Source organism: Ranitomeya variabilis, chromosome 6 (assembly GCF_051348905.1).
Source record: "Ranitomeya variabilis isolate aRanVar5 chromosome 6, aRanVar5.hap1, whole genome shotgun sequence".
Classification (NCBI taxonomy): domain Eukaryota; kingdom Metazoa; phylum Chordata; class Amphibia; order Anura; family Dendrobatidae; genus Ranitomeya; species Ranitomeya variabilis.
Window position 1 is genome coordinate 132523634 of NC_135237.1, and position 26227 is coordinate 132549860.

General features: G+C 40.4%; 1 protein-coding gene across 1 annotated transcript in view; it reads left to right on the forward strand.

Moving 5' to 3' along the window:
• Window positions 1–26227, forward strand: part of LOC143783231 (collagen alpha-4(VI) chain-like) — a 307945-nt gene that overhangs the window by 94719 nt on the left and 186999 nt on the right. The window contains exons 9-11 of the mRNA XM_077271649.1: window positions 9113–9670; window positions 10085–10660; window positions 13767–14342. Of these exons, the coding sequence (XP_077127764.1) occupies window positions 9113–9670; window positions 10085–10660; window positions 13767–14342 (1710 nt within the window). The remainder of the gene's footprint in view (window positions 1–9112; window positions 9671–10084; window positions 10661–13766; window positions 14343–26227) is intronic.

The window sequence follows — 26227 nt, forward strand, 5'->3', positions numbered from 1 at the left end:
GCTCTCTGTCCATGAACAGGAGCTGCACAAATTTCCTGAGTTTCCCCGGCACAGTGTTTAATTTGCTGGCCAGGCAAGACATCTCCTATGCGGTGTATGACACACAGGTGACATCTCGCTAGCCCGGCTAATTATAAGCCAAGTCTAGTAACAAAATTCATGCAACTCCTTTACATGGCCAGAAAACAATGTCCTGGACTGTAGACTGGGACTGTGCAATGGAATCTGCTCATCAAAGTTTTACTAAATGTATAATTTGGATCTCCTAGGTGCAACCTTGGCATGACCAAAGGCTCCATGCACTTTTCAACCCCTCAATTAGCATGGGACACACCGTCCCTTAGCTTGATTGACAGTACTTCGTTGCCCAGAGTGAGCGCTGCTTTGACTGAATCACATATACACACTGACATTCCTGGAGCCCAGGGGCATGCACATACTGTTAGTAAGTGTGGGCTCTCTTATAAGCTCTGATTTAAATATTCAATAATTCATTTTTACAGGCAGGAGTAGAAGTAAAATCTATAGTATAAGTATGTTTTAATAGGGGTTATGTGGCCTATATGACTGTACTAGCAGATGAATTTTTAGGGTGACAGACTCCTTTTAAATGTGAGACTTTAGTGCATGTTTTATAATCATTAATATAATGGCTTTATAAAACTGGGACAGGTAGAATCTGTGCTGTTGATTTAGCGAGGAGAGATATGAATTAGTCAGGCAGCAGAGTTAAGGATGGAATGGAGATGTGCAAGGGTGTTAGCAGGGAGGCCACAGAAAAGGATGTTGCAGTAGTCAAGACGGGAGATGATGAGGGCATGCACAAGCATTTTTGTAGATTGACGGTTGAGGAAAGGACGGATTCTGGAGATATTTTTGAGCTGGGGGCGACAGGAGGTGGAAATAGTTTGGATGTGCAGTTTGAAGGACAGGGCAGAGTCAAGGGTTACTCCGAGGCAGCGAACTTCAGGTACGGGGGAAAGCGTGATGTCGTTAATTGCGATAGATAGGTCAGGGATGGAAGATCTATGAGATGGAGGAAAGATGATGACTTCGGATTTGTCCATGTTGAGTTTGAGGAAGCGAGAGGAGAAGAAGGAGGATATGGCTGATGGACACTCCGGGATTCTGGACAGCAGAGAGGTGACGTCTGGGCTAGAAAGGTAGATCAGAGTGTCATCAGCATAAAGGTGGTACTGGAATCCATGGGACTTTATGAGTTGTCCCAGGCCATGTTTGTAGATTGAGAAGAGTAAGGGTCCTAGAACACAGCATTAGGGGACTCCAACAGAGAGAGGGTGGGATGAGGAGGTAGTGTGGGAGTGGGAGATGCTGAATGTGCAGTTGGAAAGGTATGAGGAGATCCAGGATAGGGCAAGGTCTTTGATGCCAAAGGAGGAGAGGATCTGTAGTAGGAGGCAGTGGTCAACTGTGTCAAAAGCAGAGGACAGGTCTAGAAGGAGGAGTACAGAGTATTGTTCGCTAGCTTTGGCTGTAAGTAGGTCATTAGTGATTTTGGTCAGGGCTGTCTCCGTTGAGTGATGGGGCAGAAACCAGATTGTAGATTGTCAAAGAGCAAGGTAGATGAGAGGTGGGAGGAAAGTTCAGTGTGGACGTGCTGCTCCAGGAGTTTGGAAGCGAATGGGAGCAGCGATATTGGGCAATAGTTGGACATAGCTGTTGGGTTGAGGGTTGGCTTTTTAAGGATAGGCGTGATTGTGGCATGTTTGAAAGCAGAAGGGAAGGTACCAGAAGTTAGTGATAGGTTGAAGAGGAGGGTTAGGGATGGGATAAGTGTGGTGGTGAGGTTGGGGAGGAGGTGGGATGGGATGGGGTCAAGCGCACAGGTGGTGAGGTGCGATTTGGAGAGGAGACAATTAAGCCCCCCTTCATTGATCTTGGAGAGGGAAGTTATGGGGTATGGGCATTGGTCTGGTATACAAAGGGGGTTGTGGTGGTTGAACAATGAAGACTTGCCTTGTTTGGTCGATCTTATTTTTAAAGTGTGTGGAAAAGTCCTCAGCAGAGATGAGGGAGGCTGGAGGGGGCAGTGGGGGGCGGAGGAGGGAGTTAAAGGTTTTGAATAACTGTTTGGGGTTGTAGGATAGGGAGGATACGAGGGTTGTGAAGAAGGCCTGTTTAGCAGAGGTGAGAGCAGATTTAAAAGTGAGTGTTGCCTGTTTGAATGCAGTGAAGTTGTCTTGCGAATGTGTTTTTTTCCAATGCCGCTCTGCAACACCGGACAGTTGCCGGAGCTTTTTATTTGTGCTATTGTGCCAGGGTTGTCTATTGATACGTCGCACTCTGCCATGAATGAGAGGGGCGACCGTGTCAATAGCTGATCCGAGAGTGGCATTGTAGAAAGCAGTGGCAGTGTCTGTGTCGTGGAGTGAGGATATGGATGCCAGTGGTAGGATAGAGTCAGAGAGCGTGTGGGAGTCTAGGTGTGCAAGGTTTCTGCGGGAGTGCGCATGTTGCTGGATATGGGTGACCGATGAGGAGGACAGGGATGAGAAAGTGAGCAGATGGTGGTCAGATAGAGGGAGAGGGGAGGTGATGAAGTTAGATAGAGAACAGAGACGGGTGAAGACCAGGTCTAGGGTATGTCCGTCTGTGTGGGTGGCTGCAGAGGACCACTGAGTAAGTCCAAAAGATGAAGTAAGGGACAGAAGTTTGGAGGCTGTTGACTGAGGGGTATCAGTGGGGATGTTGAAGTCACCCATGATGATGGTTGGAATGTCAGCAGAGAGAAAGTGAAGAAGCCAGGTGGAGAATTGGTCAATAAAGGCAGTGGCCAGGCCTGGAGGTCGGTATAAAATGGCCACTTGGAGGTTGGAAGGAGAGTAGATGCGGACAGAGTGGACTTCAAAAGAGGGAAGGATAAGGAAGGGTAGAGGTGGGATTGGGTTAAAGGTGCAGTTAGAAGAAAGGAGCCACCATGTCTGTTGCCGGGACGAGGAGTGTGGGTGAAGTGGGGGCCACTGTAACACAGCGCAGCAGGGGAGGCGGTGTCAGTGGGTGTTAGCCATGTTTCTGTGAGCAAAAAACAGAGAACAAACAACCGATCTGATGCCCATATAATCAATAAATAGAGTTTATTAAGGAAAGGTAATACTACATAAATTGGTAGGGGGGGGAAAAAGAAACCAAAAAATGGGGCACACAGAGGAGACACAGCAGCATACAAAACACAGTCCCAAAATATTACGGTACTAACATGATATAAATAAATAAATAAATAAATAAATAAATATATATATATATATATCATTGAATATCGGACTGATAAATGTTAATATTACTCTGTTTAAACCAGCATAGAGTGCCAAGAAAATATATATGTGGCCAAAGTGCAAAAATGAGTGCAAATATAAAGTGCACAAGTGCAAAAAATCGGCCGCTGGAATAACTAATTAGAGCAGGTAACTGCTGTAAGGTATGGTGGGCACTGACACAGGTATGGTTAATAGTACTATCAATAAATAGTTAAATATTGTAGGTATAATAAAAGGAAAGTGCCCAGAGCAGGATTTACCTGAATTGCTGCTGTCTCCTGGATGTGCCAGTCCCCAACGCACGTTTCGGCGTGAGCCTTCGTCAGGGCCCCCTGACGAAGGCTCACGCCGAAACGTGCGTTGGGGACTGGCACATCCAGGAGACAGCAGCAATTCAGGTAAATCCTGCTCTGGGCACTTTCCTTTTATTATACCTACAATATTTAACTATTTATTGATAGTACTATTAACCATACCTGTGTCAGTGCCCACCATACCTTACAGCAGTTACCTGCTCTAATTAGTTATTCCAGCGGCCGATTTTTTGCACTTGTGCACTTTATATTTGCACTCATTTTTGCACTTTGGCCACATATATATTTTCTTGGCACTCTATGCTGGTTTAAACAGAGTAATATTAACATTTATCAGTCCGATATTCAATGATATATATATATATATATTTATTTATTTATTTATTTATTTATTTATATCATGTTAGTACCGTAATATTTTGGGACTGTGTTTTGTATGCTGCTGTGTCTCCTCTGTGTGCCCCATTTTTTGGTTTCTTTTTCCCCCCCCTACCAATTTATGTAGTATTACCTTTCCTTAATAAACTCTATTTATTGATTATATGGGCATCAGATCGGTTGTTTGTTCTCTGTTTTTTGCATTTAATTTTCCGAGTTGTCCGCTATTACGTCCAGCTTTTGGGGTACATGTGTTATGCACAAATATATACTGAACATTTGAGTACACGTGCAGTTCTGTGTATCCCGTGCCTTGAGTTGTTTGTTTATTAAATGTTTCTGTGAGGCCAAGGAAGGCAAGCTTGTGAGAGAGAAAAAGGTCATGAATCACATGAAGCTTATTGCAGATTGAGTGGGAATTCCTGAATCATAATACTCCCATAAGAATCCCAACACCTGTGTAATACTTGGGAAATCCTGTAAACATGACCTGTTGGTGGCTTTTGAGGGCTGGAGTTGGGGAACACTGGTGTATGCTAAAGAGTCTCCTGTCAGACTGAAATCAGACAAGCTGTATAAACCAGTCAGGACAGCCAGGAGCATCTTTATTGCCTCAAGATAGAAGTGAGAGAGCCACAGCACCAGACTCATCCCCTTCCCCACACCTCACTGCATGAGCAAGGTAAAGTTTTGGTTAGGTTAAGACACTGTGTGTGATGAGAAGTTATCTGTGAAGAGACTTTCATATGTCGATCAAGCATTGCATAAAGAGAAGTGATTCTGTGTGATGAAAAGAAGCTTGATTAAAACCCCTGTGGTCAACTTCAGCTCAGAACTGTACCGTAGATGTGTATCCTTTGTATCGCCCTCATATACTGAGTGGCGTGCATTGAACACAACCCATGTATGAAAATATAGTAATAGTTATATTTGCTAATGAGATTGACTGCCTAATTGCTTATCAGTTTGCCAAGTTAAAGGGAACCTGTCACCAGGAAAAAGTATTCCAATCTGCAGCCACCATGTTATGGAGCAGGGGGAACTGAATAAATTGAAATATAGTTTTGTGAGAAAGGATTCAGTATAACCTGTGATTGATTCATTTATATCTCTGCTTTTATTGGTCCAGTGGGAGGACCTAACAGTAATTGACAGCTATTCCTGCATGTACACTTACTGTATATAAAGGAAGCTTTCAGACACTGATAGGCCTGCCCTCTGTACCAAAGAACCCAGAAAGGGCAGAGGTACTGTATAATTAAAAAAAACATAGGTTGTACTGAATCTTTTCTCACAAATCTATATATCAGTCTGTTCAGCTCATCCTGCTCTATAACATGGCATTTGCAGATTGGACTGCAATTTCTTGGTGACAGGTTCCCTTTAAATTCAGTGTTGCTGTCTAGTAATCTATCTACAGTGGTGCTTGAAAGTTTCTAAACCCTTTAGAATGTTTCATCTTTTTGCATAAATGTGAACTAAAACTACATCAGATGTTCAAACAAGTCCTAAAAGTAGATAAAGAGATCCAAATCAAACAAACAAGTAAAACATATTAGACTGTCATATTTTAAATGACAAAAATTAAGCTATTTTACATGTTGGTGAGTGGTAAAAGTATGTGAACCAGGGGCGTTATTTTATTATCATACAGTGACCATATATTAGTAGATACCAGTCCCGGGGAACATAAACTTGATTACAGTACAGTTATAGTTGATAACTTACAGCTGATGTTATTTCTGATTGGGATCGTTCACTTTTCCCGTGTTTTGCATCTGGTCCAGACCTCCATGACCACTTCTTCTATCAATGACTCACCTACAAGAACTCCCCATTCTGCATGTGCCTGTGGAGTGAAACAGTGGCTCCAAGATTTAAAATTTTTTGTAATTACTATGATTGTTCCCATACCCCAAAAATTAAATAGTGTCCCATAGAAAGTATTAATGCTCCTTATATGCTACTTAGAAAGGCCCCGTATGCTCCTTTGAAAGATATAATATGCCAAGTGCTCCATTCCCACAACAAATCCCCTTGAGTATCCACTTAAAGTTAACAATGCACCCCCCCAAAAAATGATAATTTTCAACACATGATGTCTTCTGAGTACCTACACAGCTCTGTATATACAGTGTAATGGTCCTATAGCCCCCTAGACACAATACAATGGCCTCCAAAGCCCTTTATTACACACTGAGGATTCTAGAGCTCCTTATATATAGTAAAATGGCTACACAGCCCCTATATACAATATGAACTCCACAGCTCCCTATATAAACTTTTACATCGGCCAATTTTCCTTTTTGCAATTTTTAAAATGTAAAAGATGACAATATTTTTTTTGCCTAAAATATAAGGGAAATGTGTCATCCTTACCTTTAGCCCTTTTAGAGACCATTTCATCTTCAACTTGCTTAACTGTTCAGAATAACAGTAATTTTACCAAAAAGCTGCATCTTGGTCTCATCTTACCACTAGACACTTTCCCAGAAGGATTTTGGCTTATTCACGTACATTTTGGCAAACTGCTGTCTAGCTATTACATGTTTGTGTCAGCAGTGAGGTCCTCCTGGGTTTCCTGCCATAACGTCTCATCCTTTGATAATCTTCAGATTTCATGATGCCATTCACACAGTCAAGGCACCCAGAGCCAGAGGCAGCAAAACAACCCCAAAACATCTGTGAAGCTCCGCCATATTTGATTGGGGCAGCTTATCAACGATCCGGACTATCCTGTGTTGCAACCGTTCATCATTTTTTCTCTGACATTTACGACTAGGGAGATTAGTTCAAGTGCTGTGGGTTATAAATTTCTTGATTATGTTGCACATCATGGACAAATTAACATCAAGAGCTTTGGAGATGGACTTCGAGATGGACCTCGAGATTATTGATATTTTCCAACAAATTTGATTCTCAAGTTCTCAGACAGTTCTCTTTTCCTCTTTCTTCTCTCTATTCTTTGTGTGGCACACAGACACACAATGCAATTATTGAGTCAACTTCTACCTTTTATCCGGTTTGAGGTGTGATTTTCATATTGCTCACACCTGTTACTTGCCACAGGTGAGTTTGAATGAGCATCACAGGCTTTAAGCATAAGTTGTCTACCCATAATTTTGGAAAGGTGCCAACAATTTTGTCCTGCCCTTTTTTTAGGTTTTGTGTGAAATTATGTGCAATTTGTCTTTTTTACTCTGTTTTGTTTTGTGCTGTACCAATGCACACAACCTGAATAAGCATGTGTATAACAAAACATGAATAATTGCAATAATTTTCTAGGAGAAATACTTCATTTTCTGAAACAACTTCAAGGGTGCGAACACTTTTGGCCATGACAGTATAATATGATGGCTCCCACAGCCCATTCATATAAAAAATAATAAAGATTATACTTTCCTAATCCTGATTTCCAGCACCGCAGCCTCTGTGTCCTTTTCTATGCTGGGCCTGCAGAACGGCACAATGCAATGATGTAATCATGCCACCTGCATGAGTATGCTGACATCTTGTAAGCGCCATGGTCTTTGGCTTAGAAGATGGGCAGTGGTAGGGTAGGGAGCTTGTTGCTCGCTGCTCTATCACAGAATTGAACTGTGTTGAAGTCATGTTGATTCTTCAGTGCGGTGGTCATAGGAGATCCGGGGCTATGTACAAGACTTTTAGAGCTGGAGCCCTGGATCTTTGATGGTAGTGATGCCCCTGATGTGAGCCTTTGTTTTCAGTATCTGGTGTGACCTCCTTGGGCAGCATTATCTGCTTCTAAATGTTTACAATATTTGTTCATTAGTCCTGCACATTGGCTTTGAGGAATCTTTGCTCATTCCTCCCTACAAAACTGCTTAAATTCTGTTATGTTGGTAGATTTTCTCCCATGAGATGCTCCCTTCAGGTCTTTCCACAACTTTTTTTTAGAATTAAGGTAATTTATATTAATTTGCCCATTCCAAAATGTTAACTTTATTCTTCTTTAACCATTCTTTTGTACTATAGAACGACTTTTGTGCTTTGGGTTATTGTCTTTAATTTATTGAATTTATTGTTCCGTCAATGATAGGAAGCCACTCTGGACCAAATACAGCAGAAAGGCCTAAACCATGATATTGCCACCACCATGTGTCACAAATTGTCTATGATTTTTATGCTGCAATGCAGTGTTTTTCTTTCTCCAGGCATAGCGCTTCTCATTTAAACCAAAAAAGCTTTTGTTCTCATCTGTCCAAAAAATATTGTCCTAATATCCTTCTAGTTTGTCCAGGTGATTTTTACTAAACTGTAGATGGGCAGTAATGTTATTTTTGAAGACCAGTTACATTTTCATTGCATCCCTGGCATGGACACCATTGTTGTTCAGTATACTCCTGATGGGGGACTCATGAGCAGCTAATGTGAGATAGGCTTTTAGGTGCTTAGAAGTTATCTTGAGTTCTTTTGTGACCTCATGGACTATTATGCACCTTGCTCTTGGAGTGATCTTTGTTGGCGATCATTCCTGAAAAGTGTAAAAATGACTTTAAATTTCCTTCATGAGTACACAATTAAACTGTGGATTGGTAGAGTCCAAATTTATTAAAGATAGTTTTATAAACGTTTCCAGTCTCATGAGCATCAGCAACTCTTCCTTTAAGGTCCTCAGAAATCTCCTTTGTTAGTGCCATGATACACTTCCACAAATATATGATTTGAAGAACACACTTTGATAGATTCCTGTTTTTAAAATGTAAATATTCTGCCCACTGACACCTGATTGCCATTAAATTAAGTGAAAACACCAGACTCTTATTGCACCTTGAAATTATCTGCTAATTCTAAAGTTTCACATATTTTTGACACCGACAGACAAGTGATATTGGATTTTTTTCCTCTTTTGCTGCATGACAAACTCTAATAATTTTGACTTATTTGTTTGATTTGGTTATGTTTATCTATTTTTTAAGGCTGTGTAAAAATCTGATGTAGTTTTAGGTCAAATTTATGCAAAAATATGGAAAATTCTGAAGGGATCACCACAGTGTATGTTTGTCTCTCTTTTTGTAAATAAAGTATATTAAATGATTTAGAACTATTATTACATATGAATACATTTTCTGCTGTGCATGATTGATCGTTTAGAGATTCAATAATTTTCTTATTTTCCTGCAGCATGTAAAGACATGAAAGCAGATATTCTATTTCTGATCGATAGTTCAGCCAGTATTGAAACGCCTAATTACCAAAAAATGAAGGAATTCATGGATTCATTTGTGAGTCAAGCGGACATCGGTCCTGACAAAGTCCAGATTGGTTTAATTCAGTTCAGCTCAGAAACACAGGAGGAATTTCCACTTAATAGGTATAAACAGAAGGATGAACTAGAGGCCGCCATAGTAGGTATCCAGCAGATGCAACAAGGAACAATGACAGGGGCCGCTTTACAAGACGCTTTACCATACTTTAGCACTGCCAAGGGCGGAAGACCAAACATAAAGCAATATCTTATAATAATCACAGACGGCGAGTCACAAGATGAAGTCTCGCAACCGGCTGCCGCTATTAGGAAGCATGGTGTTGATATTTATGCTATAGGGGTACTCAATGCAAACAATACACAGCTTCTGGAGATTGCGGGACAGCAAGATCGAGTTTACTTTGAGGACACTTTTGATGCCCTTTTGTTCTTAAACAAGATCATCATCTTCGAGATATGCAATCCTAAAGACTGTGAGTTTTATTTTTTTATTTGGATTTGGATAGTCATATAGGTGTTAACTATGAGAAATTTGCAGAGATCTATGTCAACCACATCAGATTATTTGTTATTTCTAGAAATAAAATGAAATAAAAAAACTGCATTGATGCTTGATCCTTCCTCTATTTAGAGAAATGGATCCATTGCATGCTGCTCAGAACAGAAAGGTGGCCATGCATACGGGGCTCATTTGTATGGGAATTCTGAAAATTGTTAATCACTCTTCCTCCCAACTTTCAGGACTCCCATGTAAGTAGAGATAGTATTAGCCACCTCTCAATTCCGGAGCAAAAGGACCTTGTTCTCAAGAATATTAGTTCTTATAATTTCTCTAAGCGTCTCTCTGTCTGACCATGTAATCTAAATGTGTTTATTTTTCATTGCAGCTTGTAAAAAGACAGAAGTTGCAGACATCATATTTTTAGTAGACGCCTCAATCAGTATTTCGGTATCTCAGTTTAAAATCATGCAGAGGTTTATGGAAGCTGTGGTAAATGACTCTATGGTTGGACAGGATTATGTCCGGTTTGGTGCTGTTACGTATAGCACAACTCCAGAAGAACAGTTCTCTTTGAATGCTTTCTCAACTAAAGCTGATGTACGGAAAGCTATACATGATATGAAACGGACAAAAGGGCTGACCTATACTGCCACCGCTTTAGAGTACACTCATGGTAGATTTGATCCAGCTTACGGTGGTCGTCCAAACGTTAATGATATTATAATTCTCATCACCGATGGGGTAACCAGTCCTCCAGACAGACCCAAGTTAGACACAGTGCCCCAAACTTTGAGGAACAATGGAATCACTATCTTTGCTGTTGGAGTTGGCGCTGCCAAAAAAGAGGAGCTTGAAAAGATATCTGGTCAGCCAGATAGATGGTTCCTTGTGCAAGATTATAATTCACTCGAAGGCCTGCATGCCAATATAACTGAGGTGGTTTGTGATCAGTCTCAAAAAGGTAAGAAAATAAGGCTAATGGGTAAAGGAGTTCTATAGTGACAAAGAAAACTGAGCTGAGAGAATGAATTAGAGAACCAGAAACTGAGTCCATCGATGTATGCCTTAGTTAACTGGGTGTAGCAGTTGTGTTACAATCAGAGTTCTTTGATGCAGCATGAAACAGAGCTGAGAAATCTGCCACTGCCCACACCACAGTTTTCTATGTACATTGTTTATTACTTACTCAGGATGGAGCATTACAGCTCTGGAAAATATTAAGAGACCGCTGCAAAATGTTCAGTTTGTCTGATTTTTCTCTTAATAGGTATTTTTTTGAGTAAGATGTAAATTGTTCTTTTATTCTATGAACCTCTGACAACATGTCTCAGAATTTCCAAGCAATAAATTTTGTATTTTTTTTCTGACAAAGAAAAATGGTCAAAATTTTTAAAAAATCAGTGCTTTCAAACCTCAAATAATGCAAAGAAATCACGTTCAATATAATATATTGTATCCTGGTGATAAAATATTCATTGTATGAGAATAAAAAATGTGCCCCTGCTATGTACAGTGGAATGGCTGTGTCTGACCATGCAGGAACATGGTCTGATCATAACACAGCTCCTGGGCAGGGAAGGACGCAATAGAGAGTATACAGACATTACAACATGGGATCACAGCTGATTTTTTTGTGAGGTAAAACATTTTTTAGGCAATGTTTTACCTCACAGATTGAATCAGCTGTGATCCCATGCTGTCCTGTCTGTATACTCTTTTGCTTCCTCCCCTGCCCAGGAGCTGTGATATGATCAGACCATGTTCCTGCACGGTCAGAGACGGCCATTACACAGTACACAGCAGGGGCACATTTATAAGATTATCTCAGCACAAGAACATTTTTTATCACATTCAATTCTGAAGCATATTTTTTTCCAAGATCCACTGATTGAAATGAACTTTGTTCTTGGTAAAACCTCTTTAACCAATTTGCTTTGAGTTGGAAAAGCAAACTATGTCTATCTCCCCTTTGTGACCAGTTTGGATGATAACACAACATCAGGGTCCGCTGCTGTAATAAAGAATCTGTGGGACCAAGGTGAGTTAAATGTTTTTTATTTCCACTGTTTCCTCTAATTGCATCCATTTTATTGGCATGGATGCAATTGTTTTTTTCACATGAAAAAGACTCTAGTTAAGCGTTGAAGCACATTGTGGAAATAAAAACCGTTTAACTCATCTTGGTCCCAAGGATTCTTTATGACAGCAGTGCAGCCTGATATTGTGTTGTCATCCAAACTGGTCGACTATCCTGGAGGAGATCATCCCCCAGCCACGACGCAGCAGCTGATATAATCAGATGTCCATAGGAGTTGTGCCTGCAAACAACCTGCTCAGGTGAGCACCTTCCTTTTACTTTCCTTTGCAGCTAAAAGGGTATCACCCGATGGTCTTGTTTGATTTTTGTTCCTCCACAGTTTTTATACTATCTCCCCTTTGTGACAGAACTTCTGCTTGTTCTATCCCTGCAAATTTTAATATATTTAGATCACTATTATGTGACGTCTGTACATAATTAACAAGACATTACAACCTCAAACCTCAGTTAATAGACTTATAGTGTTCACTGAACCTTTTGTATAGGAATCTAATAGTCTTTCCTACATGAAATAATGAATACTACACATGTGGTTTTGCAGCATATGCAAACCCTTTGTTCTTAAGACATGTACTGCCCACCTGCAACAATTTACCTTTTAGAATTAAATTTACAAAAATTACATTGACCACAAGTATGGTTCCCTGTGGGACCGTTTGTCGAAGCCAAGTCTGTGTGACTGGTAATCTGCTATTCACCAACATATCTTTAAAATTATGGTTTAGTTTTATTAAATTAATGGTTTTTTTTGTACAGCTATTTCATGTAAGTCTTGGTCACCCTTAGTAATGTGCCAATGTTTCAACAAGGTTGTTTTGATGATGACATCTGTGGGGCTTGAGTCTGAAACAAAACAGAAATCTGGTGTCAATCGCTTTTAAAAATCACAAAATGTTTGCGAAACTCTGAGTTTTAGTGTTTTCACACCAGTTTCTCCCAGCTCTGCCAAAATAGGCAAAGCTGGAGCTGCACAGGGAAGCGACCCCACATTTTGTCTGATTCTTGGCTAGCTGTGGCGTTCCTTATGTCACAAATCTTATTTCAGTCCTTGAATCGAGTAAGATTTGTTCAAGGAGGCACAAACCACTCGTCAGACGCTCCTAATTCATTAAGAGACATATGCCTTTTAATGAATCAGGAGCATCTGCTTGAACACGACTCCTCATCAAGACGGGCATAACTATGGGCAGCACGGTGGCGCAGTGGATAGCACAGCAGCCTTGCAGCGCTGGAGTCCTGGCTTCAAACCCCACTAAGGACATCATCTGCAAAGAGTTTGTATGTTCTCTCTGTGTTTCCGTGGGTTTCCTCCCACATTCCAAAGACATACTGTTAGGGAATTTAGATTGTGAGCCCCAATGGGGACAGCGACGATAATGTGTGCAACCTGTAAAGCGCTGCGAAATATGTTAGCGCTATATAAAAATAAAGATTATTATTAACTATTACTGATCTTGATGAGTCGGAGCCTACATCTTCTTTTCTATATTTTAGCACATCATGCTTACTCAGTTTTTTTGTCTAGCAATTATTTTAAATTCAGATAGTGGATATCCATGCTGAGGGAACCTTTTTCTGAGATCCTGAGCTCTTTAATAAAATTTGTCACATCACAGACATATAAATTAGCTATGAGGAATGTTTTTTTTTAATAAAGTAAATGAGAATCATTATAATGCAGTAAAGACTTAGCGTAGGTAGGTTTTCTATTACCAGTAGTTATGATTTGATTATCTTCAATTCTAATCTTAGCATCTAAAAACTCCCAAAAGTCTTAAACTTTAGCATTAAAATGCATGCACTTACCCTAAACAAGAGCATGTGCTATTACATACTTTTTCTTGCAATGCATATGAAACTATAAAGAAGTGTCAAAATCAATGACTGCAGCATTATTGTACAGGAATATACTATATGTAAAATTATTTTATTTGCGAGGAATATACTAATGTATTTTCTTTTTTTTCAGATTGTGCCTACGAAATGATTGATCTTGTGTTCCTTATTGATGGATCAGCCAGCATACAACCCAGTGACTTCACCATCTCAAAATCCTTCATGAAAAAAATAGTGGACAGCTTCACTATTGCACAGAACAGGGTTCGTATTGGTGTGGCGCAGTACAGTAATTACCCTCAGAAGGAATTCTTCCTGAATGAACATTTCTCCAGCTCTGCCATGAAACTAAACATAGATAATATTGTCCAGCTAAAACAGAATACCTATACTGGAAAAGCCCTGAAATTTGTCAGCCAGTTTTTTGATCCTTCCAATGGAAGCCGTAAAAACCAAAATGTCCATCAATATTTAATAGTCATGACAGATGGGGAGTCTCACGATAACGTGTTTGAAGAGGCTGCAGAGCTGAGAAGCAATGGAGTCACAATCTTCTCTGTTGGAATTGGCATCAAAAATAGTTTTGAGCTTGTTCAGATTGCAGGCACTCCACAAAATGTGTTTTTAGTGGAAAATTTTGAAGTGCTGGACTCCATCCGCGGACAAATTGTAACCCAAGTGTGTGAGCCAAAAGATGAACCATCTCAAGGTAAGAAGTTCAAAGATATGTTGTAACAAGGGAGATATTTACTACACCTAGAGGAAAGACAGTTTCCTTTCAAAGGCTTTCCTTACAAAAAAATAATATATTTTTTCTAAGTGGCCTGGATGATATTCTTGAGCATTAGGGCTCATGTAGAGGACCGTATTTTCAATCCGAGTGCAATCCGACTATACATCAGATTGCACTTGGACCAATGTTATTCTGCGGGGATGTCCATTTTTTTCTCAGATTGAGTCTGTTCGAGTAAAAAAAATCGCAACATGCACGATTTGTATCTGATATTCGGATCGCACTCGGCAATGCAAGTCAATGAGTGTGTGGAAATCATCGGACTGCTCTCAGATGACATCTGAGTGTGATACGATTGCCACGGACTGACAGAGTGGAGAAAATGGAGAACTTTTATCCCCTTCTTCTCCAAAGCAGTACATACTGAAATCAAACTCTGATCAGTGTGATTAGCATAATAGGCCCGATTCTCTCGAATGAGAGAAAGTACGATGGTGTGATCACAGGATTTACTCTGGTTGCCTTTTTTGACAATTTTTACCCTTGAGTAAAAATAAATAGCTTTTTGTTTAATGGGTTTTTTCTTCCTTTGAAATAAGAATTAGGGAGGATAGGTTGAATTAGACAGACATATATATTTTCAACCCTACTATGTTACCTATATTATTTTAAGGATATTGCTAATTTTTGGCAACCATTTGTGAACCATTTACTGGGTTCCTAAATATATTATTCAATGCTGCATGATCTACATATTTGAATATCTAACATCTCTTTCATCACTTTAAAGAGGTATTCTAAAGTTGGGAAGTTATACCTCAGCAATCTGGAGGTCTTTCCTTTAATTTACAATGCAAACGGGTATAAAATAAAATGAAGGAATACAGTTTTTACTAGAGTTGAACATGCTTTTTTTACTTGCATTATTAAACAGCACATTAGATGGAGCCACAGGACCATTTCTACAGAATGCTGTCATTCTTTGAGCAACATTTTCAGAAGGCTGCGCACAATATTTCTAACAGTTTAAAAAATAGTTGCAAGTCAAATTTATGTTTGTTTCTGTAACAGTGACTTTAAAAAACAAAACACTTTTATCACAATTATCCAAACTCGTCATGTACTTGTACAAGCATGTTAGTCGGAAAGTAGAGCTGAACAGAGTAATATATAGGTTCGAGAGTAAACTGTCAGTGTCACTTGTAATTAATTCATATAAGATCCTGCTAATTTTGGCTTAGGAGTCCAGTAGCAAAATTGCCAGCAGAGAAGAGCAAATCAGCACAAAGTTGAATTGAATTTCCCTTTGAACTTCATACAAAATTTGGAATTACCAGAACTGGAATTTTTTCAATTTGGTCAAATGATGCTATTACCCTGATTTTTATTAGGGCTGGCAACAAAAAAGAAAACATTACTTACAACTCACTCCTAATAAACATCAAGAAAAAAGACAAAATGAGCATTTACCCTATAGCATGTAAATAAGTAAACAGTAATAGCACATGTAAATAACATAAGGTATTTAGTTAACCCTCTCTTAATCAAAAAAGTATAAAAGCCATCCCACCGCGACAAGGTGTACCCAATCACAACATTCCTATCCTTTCTCTAGCATTAAAAACTTACCTTGTGCCAAAGACCTCAGTGTGAATAAGGGCAGAGCAGGACTCAGTCACGACTGAGACACCCATCTATGGGAAGCTATATAGATGAAATACTAAGCTGAGAAATGACAGCAAAAGTGCAAAGTGTAAAACAGTGTGGTAAAGTCTCAGACAAAACCCACTCATGAGCTATCCTGTTGTCACAGTTCCCTGACTATTCTCCGGCCCAAGTACCCTACGGCCCTAGCGGGCGCTCCATAATGTTTTCTTTCACAGGACATAAATGTTGCATCCAGTGCTACATTTCAGCAAAAAAAAAAATTTCATATCACAATCTGTTAAAAAATGAAAAAAAAAAAAGATATTTTGCAATTTTTACACCTGCAACTGGGGTTAGCTTAGACTCACACTCAAGATAAATCTTCAGAGGTCTCATTATCATCACTTAAGGATTATAATGACATTTAACAGCACTACACACAGCTGATAAAACATGATCCACCGCTCCTCTTCGTCCCCATTCCTTCATGATGACCTTGGCACATGCTCATTAGATTATTCAATAGAAAAGATAGGGTCTGTGTCAGTCTATTGTTGATAAAGTACATGCTGTTTTCAAGAAAGAATTGGAAATATGAGCATAGAAATTTGAAAGATTTATTTTTTTATTTTCTTTTTCTTTTTTTTTTTTTTTAAATAGTAGACCCTTTTCTCCTGACACATTCGCTTTAAATTCTCTGAACAAAAAAATTGGAAATCTGTCTATTACAATATTAAAAACATACAGCGCATGGATTGCACATGGAAGACATTCATGTGCTGTCTGTGGTATCCATGAGAAATCTGTCTTCTATCAGTGATTTTAATTCATAATTCAGATAACAAATGAGAGGTTCTGTGATTTCTTTTTTGCAGATGTACAATCAGAAAAACACATGGCTATGTGCGCAACAAACCCATAAACTATAATAGATACAGGTGCTTCTCACAAAATTAGAATATCATCAAAAAGTATATTTATTTCAGTTTATCAATACAAAAAGTGAAACTCATATATTATATAGAGTCATTACAGAGTAATCTATTTCTGTTAATGTTGATGATTATGGCTTACAGCCAATGAAAACCCAAAAGTCATTATCTCAGTAAATTAGAATACGTTATAACACCAGCTTGAAAAATGATTTTAAAATCCAAAATTTTGGCCTACTGAAATGTATGTTCAGTAAATGCACTCAATACTTGTACTGGCTCCTTTGTCATCAATTACTGCATCAATGCGGCATGGCATGGAGGTGATCAGCCTGTGGCACTGCTGAGGTGTTATGAAAGCCCAGGTTGGTTTAATAGCTGCCTTTAGCTCATCTGCATTGTTGGGTCTAGTGTCTCTCATTTTCCTCTTGACAATACTCCATAGATTATGGGGTTAACATTAGGCGAGTTTGCTGGCCAATCAAGCTCAGTGATACTGCTGTTTTTAAACCTGTATTGGTACTTTTGGCAGTGTGGACAGGTGGCAAGTCCTGCTGAAGAATGAAATTTCCACCTCCAAAAAGTTTGTCGACAGAGGGACGCATGAAATGCTCTAAAATTTCCTGGTAGACGGCTGTGCTGACTTTGGTCATGATAAAACACAGTGGACCTACATCAGCAGATGACATGGCTCCCCAAACCATCACTGATTGTGGAAGCTTCACACTAGACCTCAAACAGCTTGGATTGTGGCCTCTCCACTCTTCCTCCAGACTCTGGTACCTTGATTTCCAAATTAAATGCAAAATTTATTTTAATCCGAAAACAACACCTTGGACCACTGAACAACAGTCCAGTTCTTTTTCTCCTTGGCCCCGGTAAGACGCTTCAGGCATTGTCTATTGGTCATGAGTGGCTTGACACAAGGAATGCGACACGTGTAGCCCATGTCCTGGATACGTGTGTGGTGGCTCTTGAAGCAATGACTCCAGCAGCAGTCCACTCCTCGTGATTGTACCTCACATTTTTGAATGGCCTTTTCTTAACAATCCTTTCAAGGCTGCGGTTATCCCGGTTGCTTGTGCTCCTTTTCCTTCCACACCTTTTCCTTCCATTCAACTTTCCATTAATATGCTTGGATACAGCAATCTGTGAACATCCAGCTTCTTTAGCAATGACCTTTTGTGGCTTACCCTACTTGTTGAGTGTGTCAATGACTGCCTTCTGTACATCTGTCAAGTCAGCAGTCTTCCCCATGATTGTGGAGCCTGTTATGACCTGGTGGTTAAGAGGCCACACTGATATGACCTGGTGGCTAAAACGCAACATGAAATGAGCTCTGAGAAGGTGGTATCTCTACTGACCGCAGTCCCTAATCCTAACAACAACACTAGTAATAGCCGTGGGATGTTCCTGACTCTCCCTAGACACCTCTTCACAGCCTAAGAACTAACTACCCCTAAAGAAGGAAATAGAAAGCTATCTTGCCTCAGAGAAAACCCCAAAAGGAAAGACAGACCCCCACAAATATTGACTGTGAATGGAGAGGGAAATGAGAAATGACGTACACAGAAATGAAATCAGATTTCAGCAAAGGAGGCCAATACTAAACTTGATAGACAGAGAGAAAAGGATACTGTGCGGTCAGTATTAAAAACTACAAAATCCATGCAGAGTTTACAAAAATGAACTCCACACCGACTCACGGTGTGGAGGGGCAAATCTGCTTTCCCAGAGCTTCCAGCTAGCCTGAATATTACATAATGACAAGCTGGACAAAAAGAGACATATTTGCAGAGCAATAGAGTCCAAGCAAATGGACAAACAAAAACTAGCAAAAACTTATCTTTTGCTGACAAGGACAGGCCATATGAGAAATCCAAGGAGAGAACCAAATCCAACCAAGAACATTGACAGCTGGCATGAACTAAAGCCCAGCGCAGGTTTAAATAACAAACCCAGGCAAGGCGATTAGTGAAGGCAGCTGCTACAGCTACCTAAAGGAGCAGCAGTTCCACTCGAAACCACCAGAGGGAGCCCAAGGGCAGAACTCACAAAAATACCATTAGCAACCACAGGAGGGAGCTCCAGAACGGAATTCACAACAGGAGCCTGCTGAAACAGACTAAGGGATCTTTTTAAACACTTAGGAAGCCTTTGCAGATGTGTTTTCTTAATTATTCTAATTTACTCAGATAATGACTTTTGGGTTTTCATTGGCAGTAAGCCATAATCATCAACATTAACAGAAATAAGCACCTGAAATAGATCACTCTGTTTGTAATGACTCTACAGCTCTGGCATTAATTAAGAGACGACTGCAAAATGTTCAGTTTGTCTGATTTTTCTCTTTATAGGTATATTTTTGAGTAAAATGTAAATTGTTCTTTTAGTCTATAAACTTCTGACAACATGTCTCCAAATTTCCATTAGCAACCACAGGAGGGAGCTCCAGAACGGAATTCACAACAGTACCCCCCCCTTGAGGAGGGGTCACCGAACCCTCACCAGAGCTCCCAGGCCGATCAGGACGAGCCAAATGGAAAGCATGAACCAAATCGGCAGCATGAACATCGGAGGCAACAACCCAAGAATTATCCTCCTGGCCATAACCCTTCCACTTGACCAGATACTGAAGCTTCCGCCTCGAAAAACGAGAATCCAAAATCTTCTCCAACACATATTCTAATTCCCCCTCAACCAACACCGGAGCAGGAGGATCAACAGAGGGAACCATAGGTACCACATATCTCCGCAACAAGGATCTATGGAACACATTATGAATGGAAAAAGAAGCTGGAAGGGCCAAACGAAAAGACACCGGATTGATAATTTCAGAAATCTTATAAGGCCCAATAAAGGGAGGCTTGAACTTAGGGGACGAAACCTTCATAGGAACATGACGAGAAGACAACCAGACCAAATCCCCAACACGAAGCCGGGGACCAACACACCGACGACGGTTAGCAAAACGTTGAGCCTTTTCCTGAGACAACGTCAAATTGTCCACCACAGGAGTCCAAATTTGCTGCAACCTGTCCACCACAGAATCCACACCACGACAGTCAGAATGCTCAAGCTGCCCCGAAGAAAAACGAGGATGAAAACCAAAGTTACAAAAGAAAGGCGAAACCAAGGTAGCCGAACTAGCCCGATTATTAAGGGCAAACTCGGCCTACGGCAAAAAGGTCACCCAATCATCCTGATCAGCAGACACGAAGCATCTCATATAGGTTTCCAAGGTCTGATTGGTCCGCTCCGTTTGGCCATTTGTCTGAGGATGGAATGCTGAAGAAAAAGACAAATCAATGCCCATTCTAGCACAAAAGGACCGCCAAAACCTAGAAACGAACTGGGAACCTCTGTCAGACACAATATTCTCCGGAATACCATGCAAACGAACCACATGCTGAAAAAATAATGGAACCAAATCAGAGGAGGAAGGCAACTTAGGCAACGGTACCAAATGGACCATCTTAGAAAACCGGTCACAAACCACCCAGATGACAGACATCTTCTATCTGAGAAACAGGAAGATCAGAAATAAAATCCATGGAAATATGCGTCCAGGGCCTCTCAGGAATAGGCAAAGGCAAAAGCAACCCACTGGCATGGGAACAGCAAGGCTTAGCCCGAGCACAGGTCCCACAGGACTGCACAAACGAACGCACATCCCGCAACAAGGAAGGCCACCAAAAGGACCTAGCCACCAAACCTCTGGTACCGAAAATCCCAGGGTGACCAGCCAACACCGAACAATGAACCTCAGAAATTACCCTGCTAGTCCATCTATCAGGAACAAACAGTTTCCCCACTGGACAGTGGTCAGATTTATCAGCCTGAAACTCCTGAAGTCCCCGCCGCAAATCAGGGGAGATGACAGAAAGAATCACCCCCTCCTTAAGGATCCCAGCCGGCTCAAGAACTCCCGGAGAATCAGGCAAAAAACTCCTAGAAAGGGCATCAGCCTTCACATTCTTAGATCCCGGAATATACGAGACCACAAAATCAAAACGCGAGAAAAACAGAGACCACCGAGCCTGTCTAGGATTCAACCGCTTAGCAGACTCGAGGTAAATCAGATTCTTATGATCAGTCAAGACCACCATGCGATGCTTGGCTCCCTCAAGCCAATGTCGCCACTCCTCAAATGCCCACTTCATAGCCAACAACTCCCGATTGCAGACATCATAATTACGCTCAGCAGGCGAAAACTTTCTGGAGAAGAAAGCACATGGTTTCATCAACGAGCCATCAGAATTTCTCTGAGACAAAACGGCCCCTGCCCCAATCTCAGAAGCATCAACCTCAACCTGAAAAGGGAGAGAAACATCTGGCTGACGCAACACAGGGGCAGAAGTAAAACGACGTTTAAGCTCCTGAAAGGCCTCAACAGCCGCAGAGGACCAATTCATCACATCAGCGCCCTTCCTCGTCAAATCGGTCAGAGGCTTCACCACACTAGAAAAATTAGCAATAAAGCAGCGATAAAAATTGGCAAAGCCCAAAAATTTCTGAAGGCTCTTTACAGATGTAGGTTGAGTCCAATCATGAATGGCCTGGACTTTAACAGGGTCCATTTCAATAGCCGAGGGAGAAAAAATGAAACCCAAAAAAGAAACCTTCTGAACTCCAAAGAGGCACTTAGACCCCTTCACAAACAACGCATTAGCACGAAGGACCTGAAATACCATCCTAACCTGCTTCACATGAGACTCCCAATCATCGGAGAAAACCAAAATATCATCCAAATACACAATCATGAATTTATCCAGATAATTCCGGAAAATATCATGCATAAAGGACTGAAATACCGATGGAGCATTAGAGAGCCCGAATGGCATCACAAGATATTCAAAATGGCCTTCGGGCGTATTAAATGCTGTTTTCCATTCATCACCTTGTTTAATACGCACGAGATTATACGCCCCTTGAAGGTCGATTTTAGTAAACCAACTGGCACCCTTAATCCGAGCAAACAAATCAGAAAGTAAAGGTAAAGGGTACTGGAATTTAACAGTGATCTTATTGAGAAGGCGATAATCTACACAGGGTCTCAAGGAGCCATCCTTCTTGGCAACAAAAAAAAATCCCGCTCCCAACGGTGACGAAGACGGGCGAATATGCCCCTTCTCCAAGGACTCCTTTACATAACTCCGCATAGCGGCATGCTCTGGCACAGACAGATTGAAAAGTCGGCCCTTAGGGAACTTACAGCCAGGAATCAAATTAATGGCACAATCGCAGTCCCTATGAGGAGGCAGGGAACTGGACTTGGGCTCATCAAATATATCCTGGAAATCCGACAAAAACTCAGGAACTTCAGAAGAAGGGGACGAGGAAATGGACATCAAAGGAATATCACTATGTATCCCCTGACAACCCCAACCAGTTACAGACATAGATCTCCAATCCAGCACTGGATTATGTACCTGTCACCATGGAAAACCCAGCACAACAACATCATGCAAATTATGCAACACCAAAAATCGAATATTTTCCTGATGTGCTGGAGCCATGTACATGGTTAACTGTGTCCAGTACTGAGGTTTATTCTTGGCCAATGGCATAGCATCAATCCCCCTTAAGGGAATAGGGCTCTGCAAAGGCTCCAAGGAAAAACCACAGCGCTTGGCAAATTCTAAGTCCATTAAGTTCAGGGCAGCGCCAGAATCCACAAATGCCATAACAGAAAAGGACGACAATGAGCAAATCAGGGTAACAGACAAGAGAAATTTAGGCTGTACAGTACTAATGGTAACAGACCCAGGGACCCTCTTAGTACGCTTAGAGCAATCAGAAATAGCATGAGCAGAATCACCACAGTAAAAACACAGGCCATTCTGACGTCTGAATTTCTGCCTTTCTGCTCTAGTCAAAATCCTATCACATTGCATAGGCTCAGGACTCTGTTCAGAGGACACTGCCATATGGTGCACCACCTTGCGCTCGCGCAAGCGCCGATCAATCTGAATGGCCAAAGACATTGACTCATTCAGACCAGCAGGCGTGGGAAACCCCACCATAACATCTTTAAGGGCTTCAGAAAGACCCTTTCTGAAAATCGCTGCCAGGGCATACTCATTCCATTTTGTGAGCACAGACCACTTTCTAAATTTCTGGCAGTATACTTCTGCTGCTTCCTGACCCTGACACAGAGCCAGCAAAGTTTTTTCTGCCTGATCCACAGAATTAGGCTCGTCATACAGCAATCCGAGCGCTTGAAAAAATGCATCAATATTGAGCAATGCAGGATTTCCTGGCTCAAGGGAGAATGCCCAGTCCTGCGGGTCGCCACGCAGCAAAGAAATAACAATCTTCACCTGCTGAATGGGGTCACCAGAGGAACGGGGTCTCAGAGCAAAAAACAATCTGCAATTATTTTTAAAGTTAAAAAATTTTGATCTATCCCCAGAAAATAAATCAGGAATAGGAATTCAAGGCTCTAATACCGGAGTCTGGACAACATAATCTTGGATACTCTGTACCCTTGCAGCGAGTTGATCCACGCGCAAGGACAGACCCTGAACCTCCATATCAGCACCAAAATCCTGAACCACCCAGAGGTTAAGGGGAAAAAAAAAGACAAAACAAGCTACAAAGGAAAAAAAAATGACTCAGAACTTTCTTTTCCCTCTTTTGAGATGCATTTAACACATTGCTCGGCCAGCTGTACTGTTATGACCTGGTGGTTAAGAGGCCACACTGATATGACCTGGTGGCTAAAACGCAACATGAAACGAGCTCTGAGAAGGTGGTATCTCTACTGACCGCAGTCCCTAATCCTAACAACAACACTAGTAATAACCGTGGGATGTTCCTGACTCTCCCTAGACACCTCTTCACAGCCTAAGAACTAACTACCCCTAAAGAAGGAAATAGAAAGCTATCTTGCCTCAGAGAAAACCCCAAAAGGAAAGACAGACCCCCACAAATATTGACTGTGAATGGAGAGGGAAATGACGTACACAGAAATTAAATCAGATTTCAGCAAAGGAGGCCAATACTAAACTTGATAGACAGAGAGAAAAGGATACTGTGCGGTCAGTATTAAAAACTACAAAATCCATGCAGAGTTTACAAAAATGAACTCCACACCGACTCACGGTGTGGAGGGGCAAATCTGCTTTCCCAGAGCTTCCAGCTAGCCTGAATATTACATAATGACAAGCTGGACAAAAAGAGACATATTTGCAGAGCAATAGAGTCCAAGCAAATGGACAAACAAGAACTAGCAAAAACGTATCTTTTGCTGACAAGGACAGGCCATATGAGAAATCCAAGGAGAGAACCAAATCCAACCAAGAACATTGACAGCTGGCATGAACTAAAGCCCAGAGCAGGTTTAAATGAAAAACCCAGGCAAGGCGATTAGTGAAGGCAGCTGATACAGCTACCTAAAGGAGCAGCAGTTCCACTCGAAACCACCAGAGGGAGCCCAAGGGCAGAACTCACAAAAATACCATTAGCAACCACAGGAGGGAGCTCCAGAACGAAATTCACAACAGGAGCCTGCTGAAACAGACTAAGGGATCTTTTTAAACACTTAGGATGCCTTTGCAGATGTGTTTTCTTAATTATTCTAATTTACTCAGATAATGACTTTTGGGTTTTCATTGGCAGTAAGCCATAATCATCAACATTAACAGAAATAAGCACCTGAAATAGATCACTCTGTTTGTAATGACTCTACAGCTCTGGCGTTAATTAAGAGACGACTGCAAAATGTTCAGTTTGTCTGATTTTTCTCTTTATAGGTATATTTTTGAGTAAAATGTAAATTGTTCTTTTAGTCTATAAACTTCTGACAACATGTCTCCAAATTTCCAGGCAATAAATTTTGTATTTGTTTTCTGACAAAGAAAAATGGTCAAAATTTAAAAAAAAGCAGTGCTTTCAGACCTCAAATAATGCAATGAAAACAAGTTCATAATCATTAGAAACAACAATACTAATGTTTTAACTCAGGAAGAGTTCAGAAATCAATATTTTGTGGAATAACCATGATTTTTAATCACAGCTTTGATGCGTCTTGGCATACTTTCCACCAGTTTTTCACACTGCTCCTAGTGCAAAAATTTAATCAGTTCTTCTTTGTTTGATGCCTTATTACTATCCATCATCCTCTTGATTACGTTCAAGAGGTTTTCAATGGGGTTCAGGTCTGGAGAATGGGCTGCCCATGACAGGGTTTTGATGTGGTTGTCTCTTAATTTTTGCCACAGCTGTATATGACATTAACATTTTGTATTGAAGAACTGAAATAAATTAACTTTTTGATTATATTCTAATTTAGTGAGAAGCACTTGTACATATTCTATTTGTAAAAAACACGGATAGAACATGAATGTGAAACGGATATCTGAATAATAGTGTGGTTTATTTTGCAAAACTGTTAAGAAATATTAAGCACATTACAAACAATGTAATTTTTGTGGCTTTTTTCACACTTTTGGAGTGTTTGTTGGCTCTTTGTCTATTTTTTCACTCTATAAGGGTATGGGCATACTTTTTCTAGAGGTAAAAAATGTCTGTTTTTCCATCAGAAGATGATTCAGGAATAATTCCTTTTCTCTGGAGCCTTGTAATATTGAAACATTTGTTAGCGTTTTTTGGTAATTTCTAAACACTTTTTTTTTACTTTTTTTTCCACCAGAGCTTTTTATTACTTTTTTTTCCAACATTTTTTGACACGTTTTTAAATTTATTAAACAGTGAAGAAAACACTATTTTTTAGTTTAAAGGGAACCTGCCAGCAGGATTGTGCACAGTAACCAGGTCAGTGTCAGGTTGGCGCCGTTATACTGATTAAAATACACTGTGTTCCAAATTATTATGCAAATAATATTTCCTCATATTTCCTCTAAATTACCTATCTGAATTGCAGTCATTGTTATTTTCCAGTTATCTACTATTCTAGTATAATTGCAATGTTTGGGAACAAACTTCCTATGAAAACAGTATCTTTTTAAAAAAAATAAACACTCAAAATGCATGTTCCAAATTATTATGCACAGCAGAGTTTTCAACCTTTTTTTATTTTGAACAAAAAAAATGGTCCATTGTGAAGTTATAACCATTATCAGCTTATTACAAAATGAAATCAAACAGTTTTCAAGTGAAAACTTTATTCTAGGTGATGTTACATTTGCACATAGGACCCCTTGTTGGAAAGAAGCTTCTGAACTCTCTCGTCCATTGAATTTGTCAGTTTTTGGATGGTTTCTGCTTCAATTGTTTTGCATGTGGACAGAATCCCCTCCCAGAGCTGTTGCTTAGATG